At 57.2% G+C, this 22,350-nt stretch overlaps 1 protein-coding gene across 1 annotated transcript in view; it reads right to left on the bottom strand.

The window, feature by feature from the left end:
* LOC144946224 (plexin-B3-like) overlaps positions 1–22,350 on the bottom strand; it is a 66,280-nt gene that overhangs the window by 23,064 nt on the left and 20,866 nt on the right. Inside the window, 19 exon segments of the mRNA XM_078875087.1 lie at positions 591–686; positions 2,476–2,646; positions 3,700–3,912; positions 4,272–4,383; positions 4,506–4,697; positions 4,958–5,091; positions 6,233–6,335; positions 7,135–7,202; positions 8,095–8,175; positions 9,555–9,709; positions 10,279–10,372; positions 10,954–11,043; positions 18,275–18,397; positions 18,507–18,600; positions 18,874–18,982; positions 19,583–19,745; positions 20,328–20,457; positions 21,302–21,402; positions 22,171–22,305. Coding sequence (XP_078731213.1) covers positions 591–686; positions 2,476–2,646; positions 3,700–3,912; positions 4,272–4,383; positions 4,506–4,697; positions 4,958–5,091; positions 6,233–6,335; positions 7,135–7,202; positions 8,095–8,175; positions 9,555–9,709; positions 10,279–10,372; positions 10,954–11,043; positions 18,275–18,397; positions 18,507–18,600; positions 18,874–18,982; positions 19,583–19,745; positions 20,328–20,457; positions 21,302–21,402; positions 22,171–22,305 — 2,364 coding nt within the window.

Raw genomic sequence — 22,350 nt, 5'->3', positions numbered from 1 at the left:
ACCGTTCCCCACATGGGTATGCAGCGGCTTGGGCATGCGGGCTACACGACCCAGCCGAACGCAGCCTTGCCCACCGGAGGAGCTCGCCGATGGGAATGTGCCAAGATATTTCAAGGACCTGCGAGCTACTCGCACAATCCTGCGTCGCTCCTCCGCCCTCCGTTGATGCTGGAGGGCGACCGCCGCCGCCTCCTCTGAACACTACCTGCGAAGGCCGCCACGGTATATGACGGAGTAACTGCGGCCAGCACCACACCCAGGGAGCGGTGGCGCAGCGGTCGGAACGCCGCGATGCGAATACCCGAAGATTCTCGCTCGTGGCCAATATTGGTGACGGATACCTAAGCAGGATCTGGTTCTCTCCCTAGGTCGACTTGGCCTTAAATGAGTGCCTGGTGCTGCAAGTACAAACATCGCCACTGGGGAGACAAATGGGCACGGTGCCGGCCACCCTTCCCTTCGCGTGCCGTGCCACCATCAGTAGGCGCTGGCTAGCAGCACTTGCCCCAGCAATGGGTTGAAGGCTATAGGGGAGATCTTTGTCTGTGTGCGAGAGAGGGGGGGGGGGGCGGGGGGGAGGCCACACGCACTATGAGCTGGGGGAGGTCGCCGTCACCGTCTCGACGCTGGCGCCGCCGGGAGGTGGAGGAAGTGGCCAACGTGCAGTTCAGAGATCGGTCGATAATCTGCACACGGACAGAGAGACACGCACACAGAGAGTGAGACAGAGACTCAACAACAACCGCTATTCGCCACTAAGCGGCGGTGATGTCACAACGGCGCTTGTGCCAGGCTAAGTGCACGTTAAGGCCACGTGAAGTGTCGAACGCCTGGTGGCAGGAGCTCACAGGGCAGACCCAGGTGCCATGGGTTGACTGACTGAGATGAGTGGCCGATGCACCACCTGTGCCCCCTACTGTGCCAACTTGCTGTGCTTTAGCCGACCGGTGTTCCGCTCGTTGTTGTGAGCGTCGCTCCTCTGATCTCCGTTGTTGCTGGAGAGCGACTGCCTCCAACTGCCCAGTAGCATCATTCACAAGCCTCCTCCACAGAGGCCGATCTTGACACCGCTGGTACCAGTCATTGACAAGTCCACTCAGCTCCACATCTTCTTGTACCACATCACTCCATCTCTTCTCTACCCCATGCCGCGCCCGTTGAGCCCTCTCTATCCGGCTGAACAAAAGCTGTTTATAGTTTAACACGTAGGCTTTTGCGACCAACGTCATCTTTAATACAAGTTTTTTGGGTTAGATCGCGTAAATAAAAATCTGTTTAGGTATGCGGTGGCTGGACATGGGGGCTACATGACCCAGCCAATGCAGCCTTCCCTGCAGGAGGAGCTCACCGATGGGACTTTGTCCAGATCTTTCAAGGATTTGTGAGCTTCTCACACAATCCAGCCTGGTTAAGCCCAGGATGGATCGTGGGGCAGGCCTAAATGTTTATAACCGGCGAAGATGTTCCATTAGGGGGGTCCATGTTTCGCAAGTATGAAGAAGGGAGGGCATGACCATGGCCAAGAAGACCCAAAGTTTTGTGTTGAGTGACCGACCAGGTAGCTTCCACACAGCGTTACACAACCGATGAAAAGATGCCACTCGACTGATTCGACATGAGACGTCTGCTGTGAAACCGGAGCTGGTCATGAGCACACTGCCCAGGTATGGAAAACTCTCCACTCTCTCCACAACTGTCCCATCACCAATGAGGAGCTGAGGGGGTTTCGAGTGTTTGATGGCACAAAATATCCAGGCAGGTGCTTAGTTTTGGCACGTTGCAGGTTCAGAAGCAGCGCCTCCAGCTCCTCCTCTGGGTGAGCAGAAATCACCAGATCACCGGCATACATAACATGGTTGACCAATAGGGAGGCATCCCTTGACCACACCCAGGCATCAATCAGCCTCCCATTGTATCTGTACCAAATGGAGATTCCTCCAGCACAGCCAAGCACGAAAAACAACCCAAAGCCCAGATCTATTGATGGTATCATAGGCCTTTGACAGGGTCAATAAAGCAGAGATGTAGGTCCTGTTGGAATTTCCTGCACCTCTGCTGTAGCTGAAGGACAGAAAATATGGAATCTGTGCAGGACCTTCATAACCTGAAACCGCATTAGTGCTCCGCAAGCCTCTCCTCAGCATGCCTAGCAAGGCGATGTTCAATAATCTTTGCCCCTGTAGTTGTTACAATCTGTGCGGTCCCCCTTCTTAAAGAGGGGAACCACCAGGGCATCTTACGAATCCTGCGGAACCCATCCAGTGGTCCAGACTGTTATTATGATGTCATATAGGGGAGTCTGCAAACAAACTCCACCCTCCCTCAGCATTTCGATAGGGAGATCATTTCTGCCCGGTGCTTTTCTTCGTCTCAGACTCTGGAGCAGATGGCACTTCAGCAAGCCACTCACAGGGGGTGACAACTTCTTCCAAGTCCACGTGTCCACAGAGATCCACGTGCAATGTGACTACTGACCTCCTCCTCCTGCCCGTAGCCAGCCTCGTCGCCGCCGCCCCTGGCGCTGGGCTGGGTGAGCGGGGGCTTGCAGTAGAGGGAGGAGCTGTCCATCATCTCCACCTTGCACTGCTCCTCGCCGATGGTCACCTCCACCTCCTCCTTATCCATAGCCTTGTTCAGGTTCTGGCCCTGAGGACGAATGGAGGCAAAAAGATCCCCCCCCCCGTCAGTCGCTCGCTCGCTCCCTCACTGAATCACTCACTCAGTCACTCACTCAATCACTTGCTCGCACGCTCGCTCAGTCACTCACTCGCTTGATCAATCTCTTGCTCGTACAGTCACTCACAGGATCGCTCGCTTAGTCACACGCTCACTCGCTCGTTCACTCACTCACACGTTTGCTTGCTCATTCGAATGCTCACACTCTGACACCCATACATGCCCTTCACACACAAAGACAAAGATCCTGCTGTATAGCCTTAACAGATTTTTGGGGCAAGTGCTGTTAAGAAGTAGCACCTATGAAGGCCGGCATGGGCATACGAGACGCTTGGTTAGAGCGCAAGTTTCCTCTTCTTGAACCGAGCGAGGTTATTATTGTGCGTGGGTTTTTATCCTGCTGCTGAATCGCGTTTAAATGAACACCCAATGCATCACCCCTCCTGAAATAGAGTGCCTCGGACGCAGTGTGGGCGAGTGGGGAGGGGGGGGTTGGTGGTGAGCGAGTGGGAGGGTGGGTGAGTATATGGGTGGGTGAGTGAATGTGTGAGTGGGCGAGTGAGCGGTAGTGGGGGAGCGGCGGTGTAACGTTTAGCTCTACGCTGCGCGACGAACCCGGCGATCCGAGTTTGAGTCCCGCCCACGGCCAACACCGGTGAGTGAGTTGGCGGCTGTGAGTGGGTGTGAGTGAGTGACTGGGTGAGTGAGTTGGTGGCTGTGAGTGGGTGTGAGTGAGTGACTGGGTGAGTGGGTGTGAGTGAGTGACTGGGTGAGTGGTTGTGAACGGGTGAGTGAGTTGGTGGCTGTGAGTGGGTGTGAGTGAGTGGCTGGGTGAGTGGGTGTGAACGGGTGAGTGAGTGGGTAGGTGTGAGCGAGTGACTGGGTGAGTGTGTGGGTTAATGGGCGAGCGAGCGAGCGAGCGACTGCGGGTGAGTTTCCGTGACCTGCGGTGTGGCGACCGAGCGCGGGGCGGGCGACGCTGCCACAACACCGGCACGCGGCACGCGGCACGCGGCGCGCTACCTTGATGGTCAGGATGTTGTGGCCGTTGATGACGTAGGGCGCGGTGCCGGGCCGGCACAGCAGGGGGTTCTCCTCGTACGTCAGGAGAGACGTGACGTCGCTGCGGAACCCGTCCAGCTGGAACCAGGCGCGGAGCACCGTCGAGCCGTCCGGCACGGTGGGGGAGGGGCACAGGGCCTCATCCGCCGAGCGGAATTCGCAGGGACTCGAGATCTGGCCACGGGACGTGGGAGGGGGCGGACGAGACGGCATCATCAGCGGCACCGTCGTCGTCATCATTGGCGGCAGTAGCATCACCACAAGCGTCATGCCGATCGGTATCGGCGTCATAAGCACCACTACTACCATGATCATCACCACCAGTCATGAACACTTATCACCAGAACTCCCGCCATCACCACCATCACCACCCATCACCTGCAGGAGTGTGGGAGTGGGAGGGGTGTGGAGTGGAGGGGAGTGCAGGGAGGGAGGGAGTGGAGGGAGAGGGGAGCAGAGTGGGAGGGAGCGGAGTGGGAGGAAGTGGAGGAGGAGGGAGGGGGAGGGAGGGGGGGGGAGTCTCTGTGTCTCACTGTGGAGGGGTGCAGGGAGCGCCGCCGGCGTGGGAGCTGCACCTCCACCTCCATGGACATCTTCAGCGCCGTGTTCAGCTTCGAGCCGCTCACCGTGATCACGCGGCCGCCCCTGCAACCACAGCAACCGCAACCCCGCGCCGATCACACACTCATCATCTTCAGCAGCAGCATCGTCATCATGTGTGCGGGGGGGTGTGGGGAGGGGGTGTGGGAGGAGGCGGGGGGCGGTACCCATAGAAGCTGCTTTTGGGGTTGAAGTCGCTGATGATTGGGTTTTCTTTGTACTCGAAGACCTCGGCGCTGGCGTTGGAGACGCTGGTGCCGCCGTAGCGCAGGCTGACGGCGACGGAGACCTTCTCCTGCACCTTGGGCGTGGAGCACTCGAGGGTCGCCTCCTCCTCCACCCCCACCATGCGCAGATCGCTGCACGGCACCGACACCGCACGACATCGTCGTAACAGGCATCGCCAATCACAGGCGGTATCGTGATCACAGGTGTGTGTATGTGGCATTTGCATATCGGCCAGCTGTGGTGATGCAACCACCACCACCATCGCAGCTACGTCAACATTGTCACCAACATCCTCACCACCACCGTCATCGTCATTATAATTCCCACCATCATCACGATCACCGTCACCATCGTCACCATCGTCACCACCGTCACCAACGCAGGTGCTCACCTGCACTGGCTGTCCCCGATGAAGGCGGCGATGAGTTCCCGGTTTCCCGTCAGCAGGTGCTTCCCGAAGATAGTGATGCGGGTTCCTCCCTCGACCGGCCCCTCACTCGGTTTCAGCTTCGTGATGAAGGGACTCTGCCGGGGGAGACAACTCGTGATGTCACAACGCTAACGAAGCTCGCCGTCGTGCCGGCTGTGCAGAGGATCTGAGAGGCTCAGCTCGAAAGTCTGAGAGTTGGCGAATTATAGATACACCCACCCACCCGTCCTCCCACTCACTCACCCACCCACTGACCAACCCACCCGCCCACCCACTCACTCACCCACTCACTCACCCACTCACTCACTCACCCACACACCCACTCACCCACTCACTCACCCACTCACTCACCCACTCACTCACTCACCCACGCACCCACTCACCCACTCACTCACCCACTCACCCACCCACTCACTCACCCACTCACTCACTCACCCACGCACTCACCCACGCACCCACTCACCCACTCACTCACTCACCCACGCACTCACCCACGCACTCACTCACTCACCCACCCACCCACTCACCCACTTACTCACTCACCAACCCACCTACTCACCAACCAAGCCACCCACTCACCTACCCACCCATACACAAATCCACCCGCCGCCTCACCCACCCATTCACCCACCCACCTAACCGCCTAGTCACCAACCCACCCAACCGCCCAGTCATCCACCCAACCGCCCAATGACCCGTGTAGCCTTGCGCTGCCCCAGCAGTGCGAGGTTACACGACCCACGGTGTGGAGTTGGTAGTCACGGCGGTACGAGGTCTACACGCCCCACGGTGTGGAGTTGGTAGTCACGGCGGTACGAGGCCACACGACCCACGGTGTGGAGTTCGTGGTCACGGCGGTGCGAGGCCACACGACCCACAGTGTGGAGTTGGTAGTCACGGCGGTGCGAGGCCACACGACGCACGGTGTGGAGTTGGTAGTCACGGCGGTACGAGGCCACACGACCCACGGTGTGGAGTTCGTGGTCATGGCGGTGCGAGGCCACACGACCCACGGTGTGGAGTTGGTAGTCACGGCGGTGCGAGGCCACATGACCCACGGTGTGGAGTTGGTGGTCACGGCGGTACGAGGCCACACGACCCACGGTGTGGAGTTGGTGGTCACGGCGGTGCGAGGCCACATGACCCACGATGTGGAGTTCGTCACCACAACCGCACGCGGGAGAGGGAGTCTCTACCCTGAACTTAACCGTAACTCTGACCCCGCCGTGACCTTGCCTGGTACGTAAAGTGCTCGAACGAGGCCGGCGCTCGATCGGCGATCTCCACCACCACCGCCACATCGCCGGCGCTGTCCGCGCTGCCCGTCGTGCACACGATTCTATGGGCAGCAGCGGCGGCAGCAGAAGCAACAGCATCATCAATAGCGTCAGCAGGAGCAACTGTCAACAGAAGCAACATCAGCAGCAGCAGCAGCAGCGTCATAAGCAGGAACAGCATCATCAACAGCATCAGCAGGAGCGATTTCAACAGAAGCAACAGCAGCAGCAGTATCATCAGCAACAACAGCATCATCAATAGCATCAGCAGGAGCAACATCAACATAAGCAACAACAGCAGCATCATAAGCAGCAGTATCTCAAGTTAGTAGGTATGTGAGTGAGAGATTGTGGGAGTGAGCGAGCGTAGGTGTATGTGTGGTGTTGGCCACCCATCCCCTCGTGTGCAGTGCTGGCCTTCATAGGTGCTCGCTAACAGCACTTGCCCCAAAAAGTATGTTAAGGCTACATGGGAGATCTTTGTGTGTGTGAAGGGCATGTATGGGTGTCAGCATGTGAGCATTCGAATTAGCGAGCGAATGCCTCAAATGAGTGAGCGTGCAAGTGAGTGACTAAGCGAGTGACCCAGTGAGTGATCGAGCAAGTGAGTGACTGAGTGAGTGACTAAGCGAGTGACTGAGCGAGTGAGCGTGCAAGTGAGTGACCGAGTGAGGCACTGAACGAGTCAAAGAGTCATTGAGTGAGTGGTTGACTGAGCAAGCGACAGACTGAATGAGAACGAGCGAGTGAGTCAGTGAGTGAGTGAGCGAGTGAGCAATTTGAGTGAGTGAGGAGTGAGTGACAGTGAGCGAGTGACGTGAGTGAGTGAGCGATTGACGTGAGTGAGTGAGCGAGCGAAACCTCTTGGAGACTCTGTAGAGGTCTTGCAGCGGCACGCACGGCTTGCTCCCAACCAGCACTGACACCACCTGCACAGCATAGCAACGCCGCACACCTCGTCCAACGCCTTACCGCCACCCCGTCACTCCCACCCCATCACATCCACCTCATCACTCCCGTCTCATCGCCTGGTGTGCAGGAGGTCGTGGGTTCGATCCCGACCCGGACAACTGTTTGTCACCACTTTGCACGGTGGCTAGGAGATGTTAACTCCCTCGCCTGGTATACAGGATTTCATTTCGATTTAAAGCTTTCGTGACTGCAGGGATTCATATTCTTGGATCTTTTCGATAAAGTCCTCACCTGAGGACGGCTGCTTGTGTTGTGGCCGAAACGTCGTGAGAATTTTATTATGTTTTATTTTTATTATTTTATTATTTCCCTTCTACTTGACTTTACCGAAAGGTTCAAGAATATGGTATACAGGATGTCGTGGATTTGATCCCGACCCTGACGCCTGCTGCTGTATATCTGGAGTTTACGTGTCTCTCTCCCCGTGGTCACGTGGATTTTTTTCTCCATGTTTAGAAACGTGCATCGAGATAAATATTTTAGATGATTTTGCTGTAATAAATGTCCAAGTGATGACCCACTTTGTTGAGCTATCATTTGTGGCCAGGGTCACTTCTGAAGAATAATTTAAAACCTCAGTGGGCTTTGCCTGGTAGGATGGGGATGGTTTAGTTTAATTTGTATGTGTTTGGATGATTTGTTTGCCTTTCTTGTACTTTGCACCCCGATCGTGTTTATGTACCGTTCGTTGTTGTAACAGTCTTACCCGCCCCTGCTAGACATCTGTGACAAAGAGCTTTGTAGCTCATCGGATTTCTCCAGTATAAATACATATTATGATTCCGACATCACACGCTCTTCAATACATCCACCTCGTCACTCCCACCTCGTCGCCCGCGCTGCGGTTACCTCTTCAAAAGAGCGTCCGAGGTCGGAGCCGTGCACGGTGAGGATGGTGCCGCCCTCCAGCACGCCCGTGTGTGGCTCGATCTGTTACCCACAATCCCACGGCAGAGAGAGAGAGAGAGAGACGCGGGTCACTCATTGGCTCGCAAGAACGAGGAAATCGCCTATTGGCCGATGAGGGCTGTGCAAGAGCGGAGGTCATCACCGATTGGCTGATGGGATCGCGTGCAGGGAAGGCGATCTCCACCGATTGGCCAATAGCGTTCGCCCAGTCAAAGAGCCGATTGGTTGATGGGGTCCGGTAGGTGATGACCATGACGATGATGAGAGCGAGGACGATTAATCAACTAAGCACCATCATCATGGTCGCCAACTTCATCATCGATGACGATGATGGTGACCATGGCGATGGTTCTAATGACAATGGTGACAATGGCGACCATGGTGATGGTGCTAACGACAATGATGGCTATGGCTCCCGCAATGATGATGGTGACGACGACGATGATGATGGTGATGACGACGATGATGATGATGATGGCGACGGTGGTGGTGATGACAAAGATGCCGACCATGACGATGGTGATGACAACAATGATAATTTCCCACACCTCCGATTAGCATGTTGGCTACGTATGGTGTGAAAGAAGTTGTGAATGTCACTGTGTGGTGCCGGCCTTGTGAGGCCACAGCGGATAACGTGTTGTCATTATTGCAGCCCTGTTACTGGGCGTAGTACCAAGGGTGGCACAGTCGGGTTTTTTACAGTCGGGTTTAATTGTCTTTTTATATTAAACCCGATCATCTGAGATTGGGAGAAATCCGGTTTAATTGGTTATAATTGCAGAACTGCTCTTCGCCAACTTCTCAACGAATATATGGTATTCACGAATTCAAAGTGTTATAAATGCAGCATTCACACACTCTGTAAAGCCGGATTGTGTATGTGTCAACTAGCATTATAACTCACAGAAGGTACAGACAGCTACATCGTGCCGAAGTTATTGATTTTTTTTTATATTAAACAAAAAATTGTTGATAAATTGGCACTCATCCTAAAAATGGCAAGACGCCTTCAATCTGCCTTCCAAATCGTGGGTAGCTCAACCCAGTGCATGACCAGCTGTGGCACAGTGACGATGTTGATGCCCATGAGCTAAGGAACTCACTGGCGCCCACGATTGTGGAGGAGAAGCTCGTGTTCATCACGACCAACCTGCCCGCCGCATTCTACGACTACCCTGTGCCCGACGGCCCCGAGTATGTTAATAGCAGCACCGACGAGGAAAGTAGCCTAAGCCTTGGATCAGAGTTTCGTATTCATTAAACCAGGTTTTAATTCCCCGAAATCGGGTTTAATTGTATCACCCATGCGTAGTAGCAGCCCTAGCGGGGCTTGGGTGAGCGCTGGGCAGCGCGGAGGCACCGCGTGCGGTGTGCGGAGCAACGGTGGCGGCGCTCACCGATTTCACCATGGGCCCCGGACACTCGGGGGAGACTGCGGCGCAGCTCTCGTTGTAGCGGCACGAGTGGGCGCACCACACGCAGCCGTAGCGCGTGTCCGAGACCGCACACTCGCTGCAGTCCGTCTGCACCTTGGAGCAGTCGTACAGCGTCACTGCACACAACACGAAGATCCCCCCGGCGCCCCGCCACCCAGCATTAAAAACTTGAACAGGCTGCCGGGGCGAGCGCCATCAGGCTGGCACAAGGTGCCCGAAGCGGAGGGGGGGGGGGGTGTTGGGTGGCCAACGCAAACACGCCGGACCGCCTTGGTCTCCCGCACTGACGCGGCTCTCTGGCCTCACCACGCAAATCCCGAATGTGACACTGTAGCCGTTGCTCTGCATCTGCCTATCAGCCGTAACGACAAGAAGAATAACAATAATGAGAAGATTACACTGATGGTAAATGCACACCGCACCAGGTGATTCGTTATTAAGTACGAGTCGACCGAAAGGAGGCCGCTCTAAATATGCGCAACTTTTATATGGTCGCGAGCGGGAATCGAACTCGTGTCGCCGGGTTCGTAGGGCGGCGTGGCGCTGTGACCACTGTGCCGCTTTGCGCTGTGGAGATGAGCAACCGACGCCTCGCTCGGACGGAAATTCAACGGCGACTTCGACCGCACAGCATTGTGGGCCGCTGCCACCCCCCTGCCCCCCCCCGCCACCCCGCTCCCCGTACCGTTGTGCCGCTGCTGGTTGTCAAGGCGATGACCTTTGCTCAGCTCCAGCCACACCTCCGCCTGGTACTCCATGCTCTGCGTGTGGTATTCGTACTGAGTGAGGGGGGGGAGGCAAAGAAACGCGGCAGGCACCGGCGTCAGAAGCGCAGATGGCAATAACAATAAAAACAATGACAACAAAAAATAACAAAGATAACAACAATGGCAACAAAAATAACAACAAACAACGATGACAACAACAATGACGACAACAACGACGACAATAACAACGATTACTACAACAACGACGACGACGACGACGATGACAACAACAACGACGACGACGACTACAACAACAACGACGATGACAACAACAATGACGGCAACAACGACGACAACAACAACCACGAGAACAACGACGTCGACTACAACAACAACGACGACGACGACAACAACAACGACGACGACAACAACGACGACGACGACAACAACGACGACGACGACAACAACGACGACGCCTCCTTCCCCAGTAGTTAATAAAGTTGTCACGTGAACAAACGTGGCCAGTTTACTCCTGCAGCTGCAGCAGCAGCATCAGCGGCACCGCCAACGTGCCGGAGAGCGAACCGGAGCGCGCTCTCCCGACACCAGCGGCGCGCCGCCCGTGCGTGCGCGGCGGTGACGGCGCCACTCACGATCTGGGCATCGCACGTCACCGCGCCGGTGTCGTCGACGCTGCCGAGGCTGGCGACGGTGCGACCCTCCACCAGCACGGTGCAGGTCACCTACGCACGCACACACGCACGCGGTTACTGGACAAGTGCAGACGCCGGACATTACACACACAACACGATAACACCGCACTAGCCAGACACCTCACTAGCTAGAGGCACCACTCCGCGTATCATCGCAGCAGCAGCAGAAGCAGCAGCAGCGACTTTTTGCTGCCCATCGAACAAAGACCGTCAGCGCATCGCGTGGCGCTTTCAGATGCACTTCTGCGGCCATTTGCAATGGTCTTCCCTTCTGATACAAGTGTAATAAAAGACTTGACCACGATATCTGGCTCAGTGTCCTTTATTCGGTCCGTACTGCGTCCCCACACGGCTGTCTCTCTTATTCTCTCTGTGCTGGTTCCGATGTCACTCCAGTCCACATCAGCAGCCCCGCTGCTGTTCTTGTCGCTCTTGCAGCCCCACAGCAGCTCCGCTGCTGTACTCTCACACAGCTCCCTTGGCTGTTCCTGCTGCAGCTCTCACGGTCTCGTGCTGTCTCGCCTTCTCGTCGCTCCTGCGACTCCTGGCAGCCACCCCGCTGCTCCTCACACACAACCTTACTGCCTATCTCTATCTGCAGCTTTACACCTCCCAGTAGCTCCCTACTGTTCCCAGGGTTGGCTCCCGCTTCTGACGGTGCCCCCTCGGCTCGTACGCCCGCGTGGCCCCACACCTTTCCATTCACACCCCGACTGCCTTCTCCTTCCGGTTTCCCCGCTTAAGGACCCCCTACCTTTCACCCACGTCACCTGGCTCCGCCTCCTCGTGACGTCACATCCGGAAGGTCGCTTTCGCCCGCATTACACCACCCTCCCCCATAGAAAAAACCCAGCCGACCTCGGCTGAACAACACCAAAGCGTAATGCGGTGAACCGACCTTCCCCCTTAAAGGACACTAAGCATGCAATATAACAACAAGAACAACACACAAGTAACATCGACGAACGTACGAAAGCATGCGATAAATACGACGGCAAGAACAAGAACAATAACAACATACAATCAACGAAACGTAAGCGATTTGGAACGAGTACGGGTCGCCGGCCCGTCCCGGACGGTCGGCGGCCCACTCGTAGAACGGGGACGCGATGGAACACGAGAAATGACAGGGGGTAATTCCCCTGCTGCGATTGGAAGTCCACCGACATCTCGTGTCCCTGACGAATCAGTCTTGGTCATATTCGGCGAATGCGCCTGCAGCGTGGTCGGAAGGGTCGCCGGACTTGAAGGTCCCGCAGCCTTGGCAGGCGCCCTCCGAGCAGGCCCACTCCTCCCCCGCGGTGTCACGGTCGGCCTGTCTGGAACAGGTACGACAGGCGCTCTAGCAAGATCAATGGACGCAGGCGGGGAAGAGTCAGAGTCAGCAGCAACAGACCCCGGCAAGGCAACATTGGGAGATGACGCATCACGTAGGGGAGCAACATATGGTTTCAACCGCGACGTATGAACAAACCAACGGCGAGAACCAAACTGAACACGCGCCGACTGTGGATTGGGAACCTCAATGAGGCGCACAGGACCATGCCAAGGTTTGTGCAATTTAGGAGAGGTCCCCGGCCGCACCTGCGGGCAATGGAGCCAGGCCAGGTCTCCCACCTTCCAGGGGCATTCCCCCTCAGACCGCCGAGCATACCGCTCGTTCCGGGCCTGGGCTTTGGCCGTAGCCACGCGGGCGTTTTCCCGCGCCTCCGTAACCCGGCGAACCGTGTCCTGAATGTATTCAGGGAGTGGTTTACGAGGTCCCTTCACCCCAGTACCCAATTGCACATCCACCGGAGGCACGTTTTCCCGACCATACATAAGGTAAAACGGCGAATACCCTGTAGCCGCATGGGGCGTCATCCTGTACGCCGAAAGCACTCCGGGGATGTGCAGATCCCAATCCGATTGCTGCTCACTCACAGTATGGCAAAGCATGGCAGACAATGTCCTGTTCAGCCGCTCAACCATACCATCCGTCTGCGGATGGTATGGAGATGTCCGTATCTTCTTAGTCCCAAGGCCTGCGCACACTTCAGCCAACAATTTAGAAGAGAAATTTCGGCCCTGGTCCGTGAGGAGTCTCTCCGGCGCCCCCTTGTCCATAATGTACCCAAACAAAAAGGCGTCGGTGATGGCCGCGGCCGACTGATCGGGCAACGGCCAGGCCATCGGCCAACGGGAGAGATACTCGACCCCTACCAGCAAATATTTATTTCCCCTCGCCGATGGTGGGAAGGGTCCCAATATGTCCAGTGCCACCAATTCATTGACTCGAGACACCTGAATCGACTGGAGAGGCGGCACGTAAGGATGTTTAGGCGGCTTACGCCGGGCGCATTCAGGGCACGCGCGCACGTGCCCTACGACATCTGTCGCCATGCCGTGCCAAAAATAATGACGTTGTAACGTCAACAAGGTCTTCTGCACCCCTAAATGCAATAGTGTATCACAATGGAGAGTTCTAATCAACTCAAATCGCAAGGACGTTGGTACCACCACACGCCAGCTTTCCTGGAACCTTTCTTGCCACATAAGCAGACCATCTCGGAGAGCGGTTCGCGGCCCCACAGCCGAACTCGGACTCCCCTTGTCCCTCATAGACCGCTTCCGCATGGACAACAACGACTCGTCCATCATCTGTTCCCGAATCCAGACAGACCGCGGCAGATTCAAAACCCCATCAGTCGGTCCCGGTTCCATCGGAGTATCCGACTTCCCGACGGCCAACGTGAGCGGCTGAGAGGGGTTGAGAATCGGCGAACACCTATGCGTCCCCGACGCACATTTACAAGGGGCGCGCCCTGGTAATCTGGAAAGTGCGTCAGCGTTCGCATGGCGCACTCCCTTCCGATGTTGAATTTGGAAGGAAAACTCCTGCAGCGTGTCCAACCAACGTGCCCACTGTCCCGATGGCTGGTCCATTTTATATGCATATTGCAAGGCCGCATGATCCGTACGCACAATAAAAGAACGACCGTAAAGATACGGTCGAAATTGCCGTAGGAAAAAAACAACCGCCAAAAGTTCTCTACGAGTGACACAGTAGCGTGTTTCCGCAGGCGACAAGACTCGGCTACCATACGCCACGACGCGCTCTACGCCCCCTTTAGACTGTGATAATACCGCCCCAATACCTGTGTCACTCGCGTCCGTATCTAGAATGAAAGGGCGATCAAAATCGGGATAATCCAATGTCGGGGCCGTAGCCAATAGATCGCGCAGACTCCGAAAGGCCGCCTCTTCCGGCTCTCCCCAAACAAATTTCCGTCCTTTACCCGTAAGGAGATGCAAGGGCCTCGCAATCGTCGCAAACCCCGGCACAAATCTTCGGTAATACGAGGCAAATCCCAGAAACCGTCGAACATCCCCCACAGAGGCCGGAGTCGGCCAATCCCGGACACACGCCGTCTTTTCCGGATCCGTGGACACCCCCTCGGCACTCACAATGTGCCCCAAATAACGGACGGACCGTTGCAGTAGGTGGCATTTCTTTGGTTTGAATTTCAAATTGGCAGAGCGCATCCTCGTGAACACTGTCTCCAGCCGCGTTAAATGTTCCTCAAATGTGCGGCTGAACACAATAATATCGTCCAAATATATAAGACACGTCTCCCACTGCAACCCCGTCAAAACGAGCTCCATCAATCTTTGAAACGTAGCAGGGGCCGCATTCAATCCCATCGGGAGGCAGTTGAATTGAAATAACCCCTGCGGCGTACGGAATGCGGTTTTCTCCCATGAGGACTCGTCAAGGGGAAGCTGCCAAAATCCCGAAGAGAGGTCCAGTGTGGAAAAGAACTTAGCCCCCGACAATGCGTCAAGGGAGTCGTCCATACGCGGCAGGGGGTACGCATCTGCCACCGATATCTTATTCAATTTCCGGAAATCGACACAAAATCTCAAATTGCCATCCTTTTTCTTAACCAAGACCACAGGAGCGCCCCATGGGCTGTTAGATGGCGATATAATGTCCGCAGCCAACATGTCTTCCACCGCCCCCCGAACGTGTTCTCGCTCCGCTGGACTCATCCGATGCGAATTTAACCGAATAGGGGCAGCGTCGCCCGTCTCAATGTGATGGGAAAGCAAGGATGTGCGTCCCAAATCCAAATCGTCGGAGCTGAATACATCCGAATACGTCAGCAACAATTTACGCAGCGCATCACGTTGCCCCACGGACAGGGAAGAATTTTCGTCACATAAGGTAGCGATCCAACGATTGTCCGAACTCCTTGGCTCGGAAACACCAGCGACCACTCCTCGGCGATGCGGACAATCGTGCGTCGCAAACGTCGTAGTGGCATGTGCCACAACCGTACCGGCCGGAACACGGATGTTTTCCGCCCCCGCATTAAGCACCTGTAAAACCGGTAATTGATCCGGCCGGACGATGGTCTGTGCCCCAACTAACGCCAATCCCGTTGTTATCGTGGCGGATGGTGACAACAAGACCCCTAATGCTCCTAGCCGATCGGGCAGGGGCTTCCGATACCGCAAGGGTATAAGCATCTGTGAACCAGGTGGGATGTCCACAGATGCGACGGACAGCGCCTGCACCTGTACGGCCGAAGCAGGTCGCCCCCAGGGCGACGGCAGAAACGAGATTCGACGGCCCCCCGGCAATTCAATACAATTCTCATTGATTTTAATCAAAATGGGCATCTTAGCCAAAAAATCCGTGCCTAGTAAGCAAGGAACCGCCAAAGATCTCGATATTAACACAACGCCCGAAGCCGACACATCCCCTATAGATATCTTAGCATCCACCTGGCCCACAATCCCCATACTACCCCCGTTTGCAGCGACGCAAGACCCATAAACCGGACGCACAGCCCCCGGCGGAATGCCCAACAGATGGAAAATGACATCCGATATAATAGTCGCAGACGCTCCCGAGTCGACCAAAATGCGCACGTCCACACCTTGTATGGACCCCGGTACAGTGGACGAACCCGTAGCGGCCGCGACAACTCTCCGTGCCAATTTGCGCCACTGCGTAACTGAATGACAAGGCCCCGTCGATGGCCTTTCTTTAACAACAACAATAGGATCGCGCAACACAGGTGGTGGGTGAGGTGTAAAGCCTTGCCGAGTGTCTGGTGCGTGCCGACATGCCTGTTTCGGAGGTTCCTTGGTCGGCTTGTCCGGTGTTGTGGGCTCCTGCTGCGGCGGACCCGGGAAGCGGGCCCAGCAATCTCTGGCGTAATGGCCCCTACGGCCGCAGCGGAAGCAATCGGCCTCGTTGCGCCGAAGCGCAGGTCCTGCGTCCCGGCGGCCCCGTCCCGATGGCGTAGCGCGCGGCCCCGGCCTTCCGCGTCCCGGCCATGGAGAGGAGGCAGCCGTCAGCTCCTGTGGACCCCGCTCATCCGGCACATAGATCGCCTTTGTGGGGTCCCACCCCATCGCGCCTCCTTCCTTGACGGGCCCACCCGTCCATGCCGCCACTTGCTTCCAGCGACGGAGATTAAACTGCGCGTCCAGACACTTTGCTGCCGCCCGGGACGTGAGCTTCTCATGCCCACACACAGGCATGGGGATCCCCAGATCCCGAGACAGCTCCAGCATTTTTCCCAATATGAGGGGCTCGAGCAGATCCTGTGGCGTGTCAGGATATGCCGCCATGGCCAGCTCCAACACCGCACCCCTGAACGCCACGGGCGATTCTTCGGGTGCTCGTTGTCGTTGAGCGAATCGCCGATGCGCGTCGTCAGGTGGCTCATAGGCGTCGGCCATTTCCTCAAAAACTCCACATAACGTCTTCTTCTTATCGGCCGTTATGGAACGGAAAAATCGCACAGATTCGTCGTCCAGTAGAGTCGGCAACACTTCCAAGGCCTCCGCATCGGTCCATCTTGCTGAACGAACCGCCGCCAAAAATCGGCAGGCGAAAGCGCTCCAATCGCCCCCGATAGAGAATTCCTTAACCGTAGTAAGGTGGCGACTCAGACTCCTTTTCACGCCGTCTTCCAATGATGGTTGTTGTGGAGGTAAATTCAAAATGGCGTCGGCCCGCGGCGTGGCCAAGATGGCGGTTTGGCGCCGCGGAGCGCGCAAGATGGCGTCTTCTTGCCGCGTGGCCAATGGCGGCGGCAGGGCAGGCAACGTGGCGGCCCGTGGAGCACCTTCTTGTTCCATCGTCGTCCTTGGCGTAACGAGATGACACAGATGCGCCAGGACGTCCTTGAGTGTCTCCAGTTGTTCTGCCACCTGTTGCCATCTTTGCTCAGCGTCCGATGTTGTTGACGGACCCGCCATCGCGCCGACATCTTCCACGCCCGTCCCCGTGCTCGCCTCAGCAGGGCTCTCCTCCACCACCCCAGCAAAATCCGTGGTCGGAGGGAATTCGTCGTCGTCGGACGAAGAAGCCGATGCTGGCGCCGGGGGAATTTTCTTCCTTACTTGCTTAGACATGCCGTTTCACTTCTGACCCCAGTGTAATAAAAGACTTGACCACGATATCTGGCTCAGTGTCCTTTATTCGGTCCGTACTGCGTCCCCACACGGCTGTCTCTCTTATTCTCTCTGTGCTGGTTCCGATGTCACTCCAGTCCACATCAGCAGCCCCGCTGCTGTTCTTGTCGCTCTTGCAGCCCCACAGCAGCTCCGCTGCTGTACTCTCACACAGCTCCCTTGGCTGTTCCTGCTGCAGCTCTCACGGTCTCGTGCTGTCTCGCCTTCTCGTCGCTCCTGCGACTCCTGGCAGCCACCCCGCTGCTCCTCACACACAACCTTACTGCCTATCTCTATCTGCAGCTTTACACCTCCCAGTAGCTCCCTACTGTTCCCAGGGTTGGCTCCCGCTTCTGACGGTGCCCCCTCGGCTCGTACGCCCGCGTGGCCCCACACCTTTCCATTCACACCCCGACTGCCTTCTCCTTCCGGTTTCCCCGCTTAAGGACCCCCTACCTTTCACCCACGTCACCTGGCTCCGCCTCCTCGTGACGTCACATCCGGAAGGTCGCTTTCGCCCGCATTACACAAGGAAGCTGCTGGAGCGATGCGCTTTGAAATCAACATCATCATCATCATCCTGATTGAAAACTAATTTCTTAAGAACTGCTCTACGTGTTTAGTTTGTTGTCCTTCCCCCGCAACCTCCGATTAGCACCGTCGGCTACGTACGGTGTGAAAGAAGTTCGACGCGAAGACATCGACGGACCACAGCAAAAGACCGCACTTGCTAAACACCACGCTCGCTTGACACCACAATCGCTATAGGCAACACCGCACTCGCTACACGTAGCCCCCCCCCCCCCACCTCCTTCACGTGGTCCAGCAGGTGGAGGTTGCGAGCGGTCATGCGCACGTGGCGAGGAACCCCCGTGGGCACCAGGGAGTGCAGCACCTTGTCGATCGCGGGGCAATCGTCGCTGCTCGACACCTGCACACAGCACCACACGGGGGAACACGGAGCAAGGTGAACGCAACGCAAGGTGAACGCGGCGCCGGGTGAACGCGGTGCGGGGTTATCTGGCTTTGCCGGTTCTCACCGTGTGGGCGGAACTACACTGGGGCTCGTGCGTGCACTTGAACTCCAGAGGGCACCAGCTGCACGTCCAGTGCCTCGTGACGCAGTGAGCGCACCTGTTGGCGAGCGCGCACACACGCACACACACACACACACGCACACACACATGCACACGCACACACACGCACACATGCACACACACACACGCACACACGCACGCACACACACACACATACCAACAACAACACACACACAGATGCAAACAAAGACACACACGTACGTACGCGCGTGAGCACATGCACCGCCGCGTACGCAGCGTTCCGAGTTGCCTTCTGTCATTGTATTCCCCAGAGCGCCCACGGTGGAGCGCGGCGCCAGTGGCGACTCACGGACTCGTCTCGTCGTCCTGCACCACCCGCTCGCAGTCGTAGAACGGGAGCAGAGTGTGCGCCACGCTCACCTCCCCGTAACGAACCTCCACACGCACGTCCACGTGGTCTGTTTTAGGGGCGGAAGGGCACACGGATGAACATGCAGGGACACGCACGTGCGCACGTGCACACACACACATACAGAGACCCCGTGTAGCTTTAACAGACTGTCGTCACAAGTCCCGTTAGCGAGCAGCACCTACGAAGGCCGGTGCGGCACACGAGGGGGTGGGTGGGTGGCCACCGTTTATCGTCGCGAGCGGGATTCCAACTCGGGTCGCCGGGTTCGCAGCGCCACGCGGCAATCGCTGCCGCAACACACCGCTGCTCTCCCGCTCCCGCACGGCCACGGCCAATTCTGCGCTCCGGCCAACCAAGGTGCCCCCCACCTCCCCGCCTCCCCACCCCATTCGACCCCCCACAGCCGAGAGATCTTCGCGATCCGCGGTGTCGGAAACGCGACGTCGATAAAAACCCGCCCTGGCCGGAGAAGGCGCAGCGGACGTCACGCACAAGGTCCTCTTGGGGGAGGGGAAAGAAAAAACACTTCGCATTTCAGGACCTAACCCTCCACCCATCTCATCTTAAACCAGGGGAGGAATCGTATCGCAACGCTCGCCGTCTTTGTCATCGTCGTCATCGTCGCCGCTGCCGCTGTCATGCCCACCGCTGTTGGGCGGGATGGCCGGGATGGCGTCGAGCGGCAGGGACTGGGCGCACGTCACGTCGGCGCCCGTCACTGTCGCGGGTGACTCGAACGCGTCGAAGTGGCACGTGAGCAGCTCCCCCTCGTGCAGCGCCGGCAGCGCCGGCACGTGCAGCGTCACCGACTGCGATCGGTGGCACACGCGGAGAGGGGGGGGGGGGCGGGGAGAGAGGCATTAATCGCACGCCCATAAAGTAAACCAGGGTGATCGCAGGGGAGAGCCAACGGAGAGTGGCCAGGAGGGGAGAAATGAACCAACTCGCTCACCCACCTCACTCACCAATCACTCGATTACTCGCCACTCATTCACCCACTCACTCACATACCCATTCATTCACTCACTCCATTACCCACCACCGACTCACCCACCCACTCACCCACTCACTCTCCAACCCACTCACCCAAGTGCTGTTCGCGAGCACCTACTGGGGGTGGGCGGCCAGCACCACGCCCGGCCACCTTTGTCTCCCCAGTGTTAACGTTTGCATCACTGCACAAGATACTTGAGTGGAATCATTGAGTTTATAGGACCGATTGAGATATCCATCACCGACTGAAAACTCAGCTCGCCGGGTCCAAAGTGCAGCGCGCAAACAACTTGCGTGGTGCACGTGCACGCAGCGACGCACGCAGCGACGCACGCAGCGACGCACGCAGCGACGCACGCAGCGACACATGCAAGTGACGCACGCAGCGACGCACGCACCGTGGGTGGCAGCTTGACGCTGAGGCTGTGGGGACTGGCGGAGGCGATGGTGGGGCAACTCGTGTTCTCGTAGGTCTGCACCCAGCAGCCGGGCTCGGTTCCCCGCTCGCACTCCGTCTTGCGCGAACACCTTCCCGGCATCGGAGGACGTGACAACGACAACAACAACAACAACGACAACAACGACGACAACAATAAAGACGACGGCGACAACAGCGGCGCCGTCGCACGACGCCCGCCACGGCGCGGCGGGCCCCTTGCTTCTGAAATCAACAAAACGATCTCAATGGTTCAAGTTGCTTTTGTGTAACCGGGTGAGAACTCAAGCTATCGTTTTTTGCAAGGGTCACACACCTGGCTCACCAGAATGACGAAAGCAAAAAAACAAAATCGTGGGCGAAAAGCAACTACGTGGGTCGCCACATGGGAACAAACAATTACAAAATTAAAAGTTACACAAGCGTGAAGAAAAAAAAACATAGCCCCGGCTGTACGTGCGACAGTCCGACCAAATTAGCGTCCCACCAACCACCCCACCAACCACCCCACCAACCACCCCACCACCGCACCATCCACCAACCACCCCACCAACCACCCCACCACCCCACCACCCACGCCACCAACCACCCCACCACCCACGCCACCAACCACCCCACCACCCCACCACCCACGCCACCAACCACCCCACCACCCCACCATCCACCAACCACCCCACCAACCACCCCACCACCCCACCAACCACCCCACCACCCACGCCACCAACCACCCCACCACCCTACCAACCACCACCCCACCAACCACCCCACCACCCCACCACCACCCCACCACCCCACCCCACCAACCACCCCACCAACCACCCCACCACCCCGCAAACCACTCCACCAATCACCCCACAACCACCCCACCACCCCCCAAGGCGTGACGAGAGCAACGGTTCGACCCCGTGTGGCGCCCGCGCGCAGGGCGCTACCCACCTGCCCTGCAGCACACACCAGCCGCAGTAGGGGTCGTCCAGCGCCAGGCAGTCTGGGCAGCTCCGGTTGGCTCCGCAGCGCTGCACGGGCACTCGGTGCACCTGCACGCGCAGGGCAACCCCCGCCCCCACGAGGCCAACCTGATGACTGGGTGAATCGGCAACTGGGGAACCGTGATAAGTGATATGTAGGTAACCAAGCAACCGGACCGCCAGGCGACTGACTGACCTGGTGACCAGATGATGGAGTGACTTGGTGACCAGATGATGGAGTGACTTGGTGACCAAGTGGCTTGGTGACCATGAAACGGAGCAAATCGGTGACTAATAATGATATAAATGTATTAAGTACCCTTAAACTATTGTTGGCAGGGCACTCAGTGGGTGAATTTTAAGGCAGGTGACTGAGTGACTGGGCGAATGGGAAAACAGGTGACTGAGTGACTGGGCGAACGGGAAAACAGGTGACTGGTGAATGGGAAAGCAGTGACTAGAAACCTTGCAATGACGTCAGCTGGGAGACATTTTTAATTTGCAATGGGGCAACTAGATCACTCTGATACCAGGCAACACAGGGCACACTCGCACACCTGAGACATCAGCCCATTCGGTAAACAGGCGACAGAGTAAACAGGCAAGAGAGTAAACAGGCAACCAGGCAATCATTAACTTCTAAACCAGTCGCCAGGCAACTGTAAGAGTTGACAGCTGTTGTACCTGGTGTACCGCGTGGTGGTGCACCCTCGTGTACCGTATGGTGTATCACAGTGTACCACGTGGTGTATCACAGTGTACCACGTGGTGTATCACAGTGTACCACATGGTGTATCACAGTGTACCACGTGGTGGTGTACCGTGTGGAGTCCCCACCTCGCGCGTGTTCAACACGTAGAGGTACTGCCCCTCGGGGTCCAGCACCGAGTCTTTGTTGATGGGGTCGCGCTGGCCGGAGCCGACCTTGACTTTCCCGTAGACACGGGACGTCTCACCCTGGCCCAGGTACGCCTGTGCGGCACACAGGCACGGCACGCTCGCCACCACGCTCGCCGA

This window comes from Lampetra fluviatilis, chromosome 40 (assembly GCF_964198595.1).
Source record: "Lampetra fluviatilis chromosome 40, kcLamFluv1.1, whole genome shotgun sequence".
NCBI lineage: Eukaryota > Metazoa > Chordata > Hyperoartia > Petromyzontiformes > Petromyzontidae > Lampetra > Lampetra fluviatilis.
The sequence above is the reverse complement of the archived record's forward strand: the minus strand, read 5'-3'. Positions and strand labels throughout refer to the sequence as shown.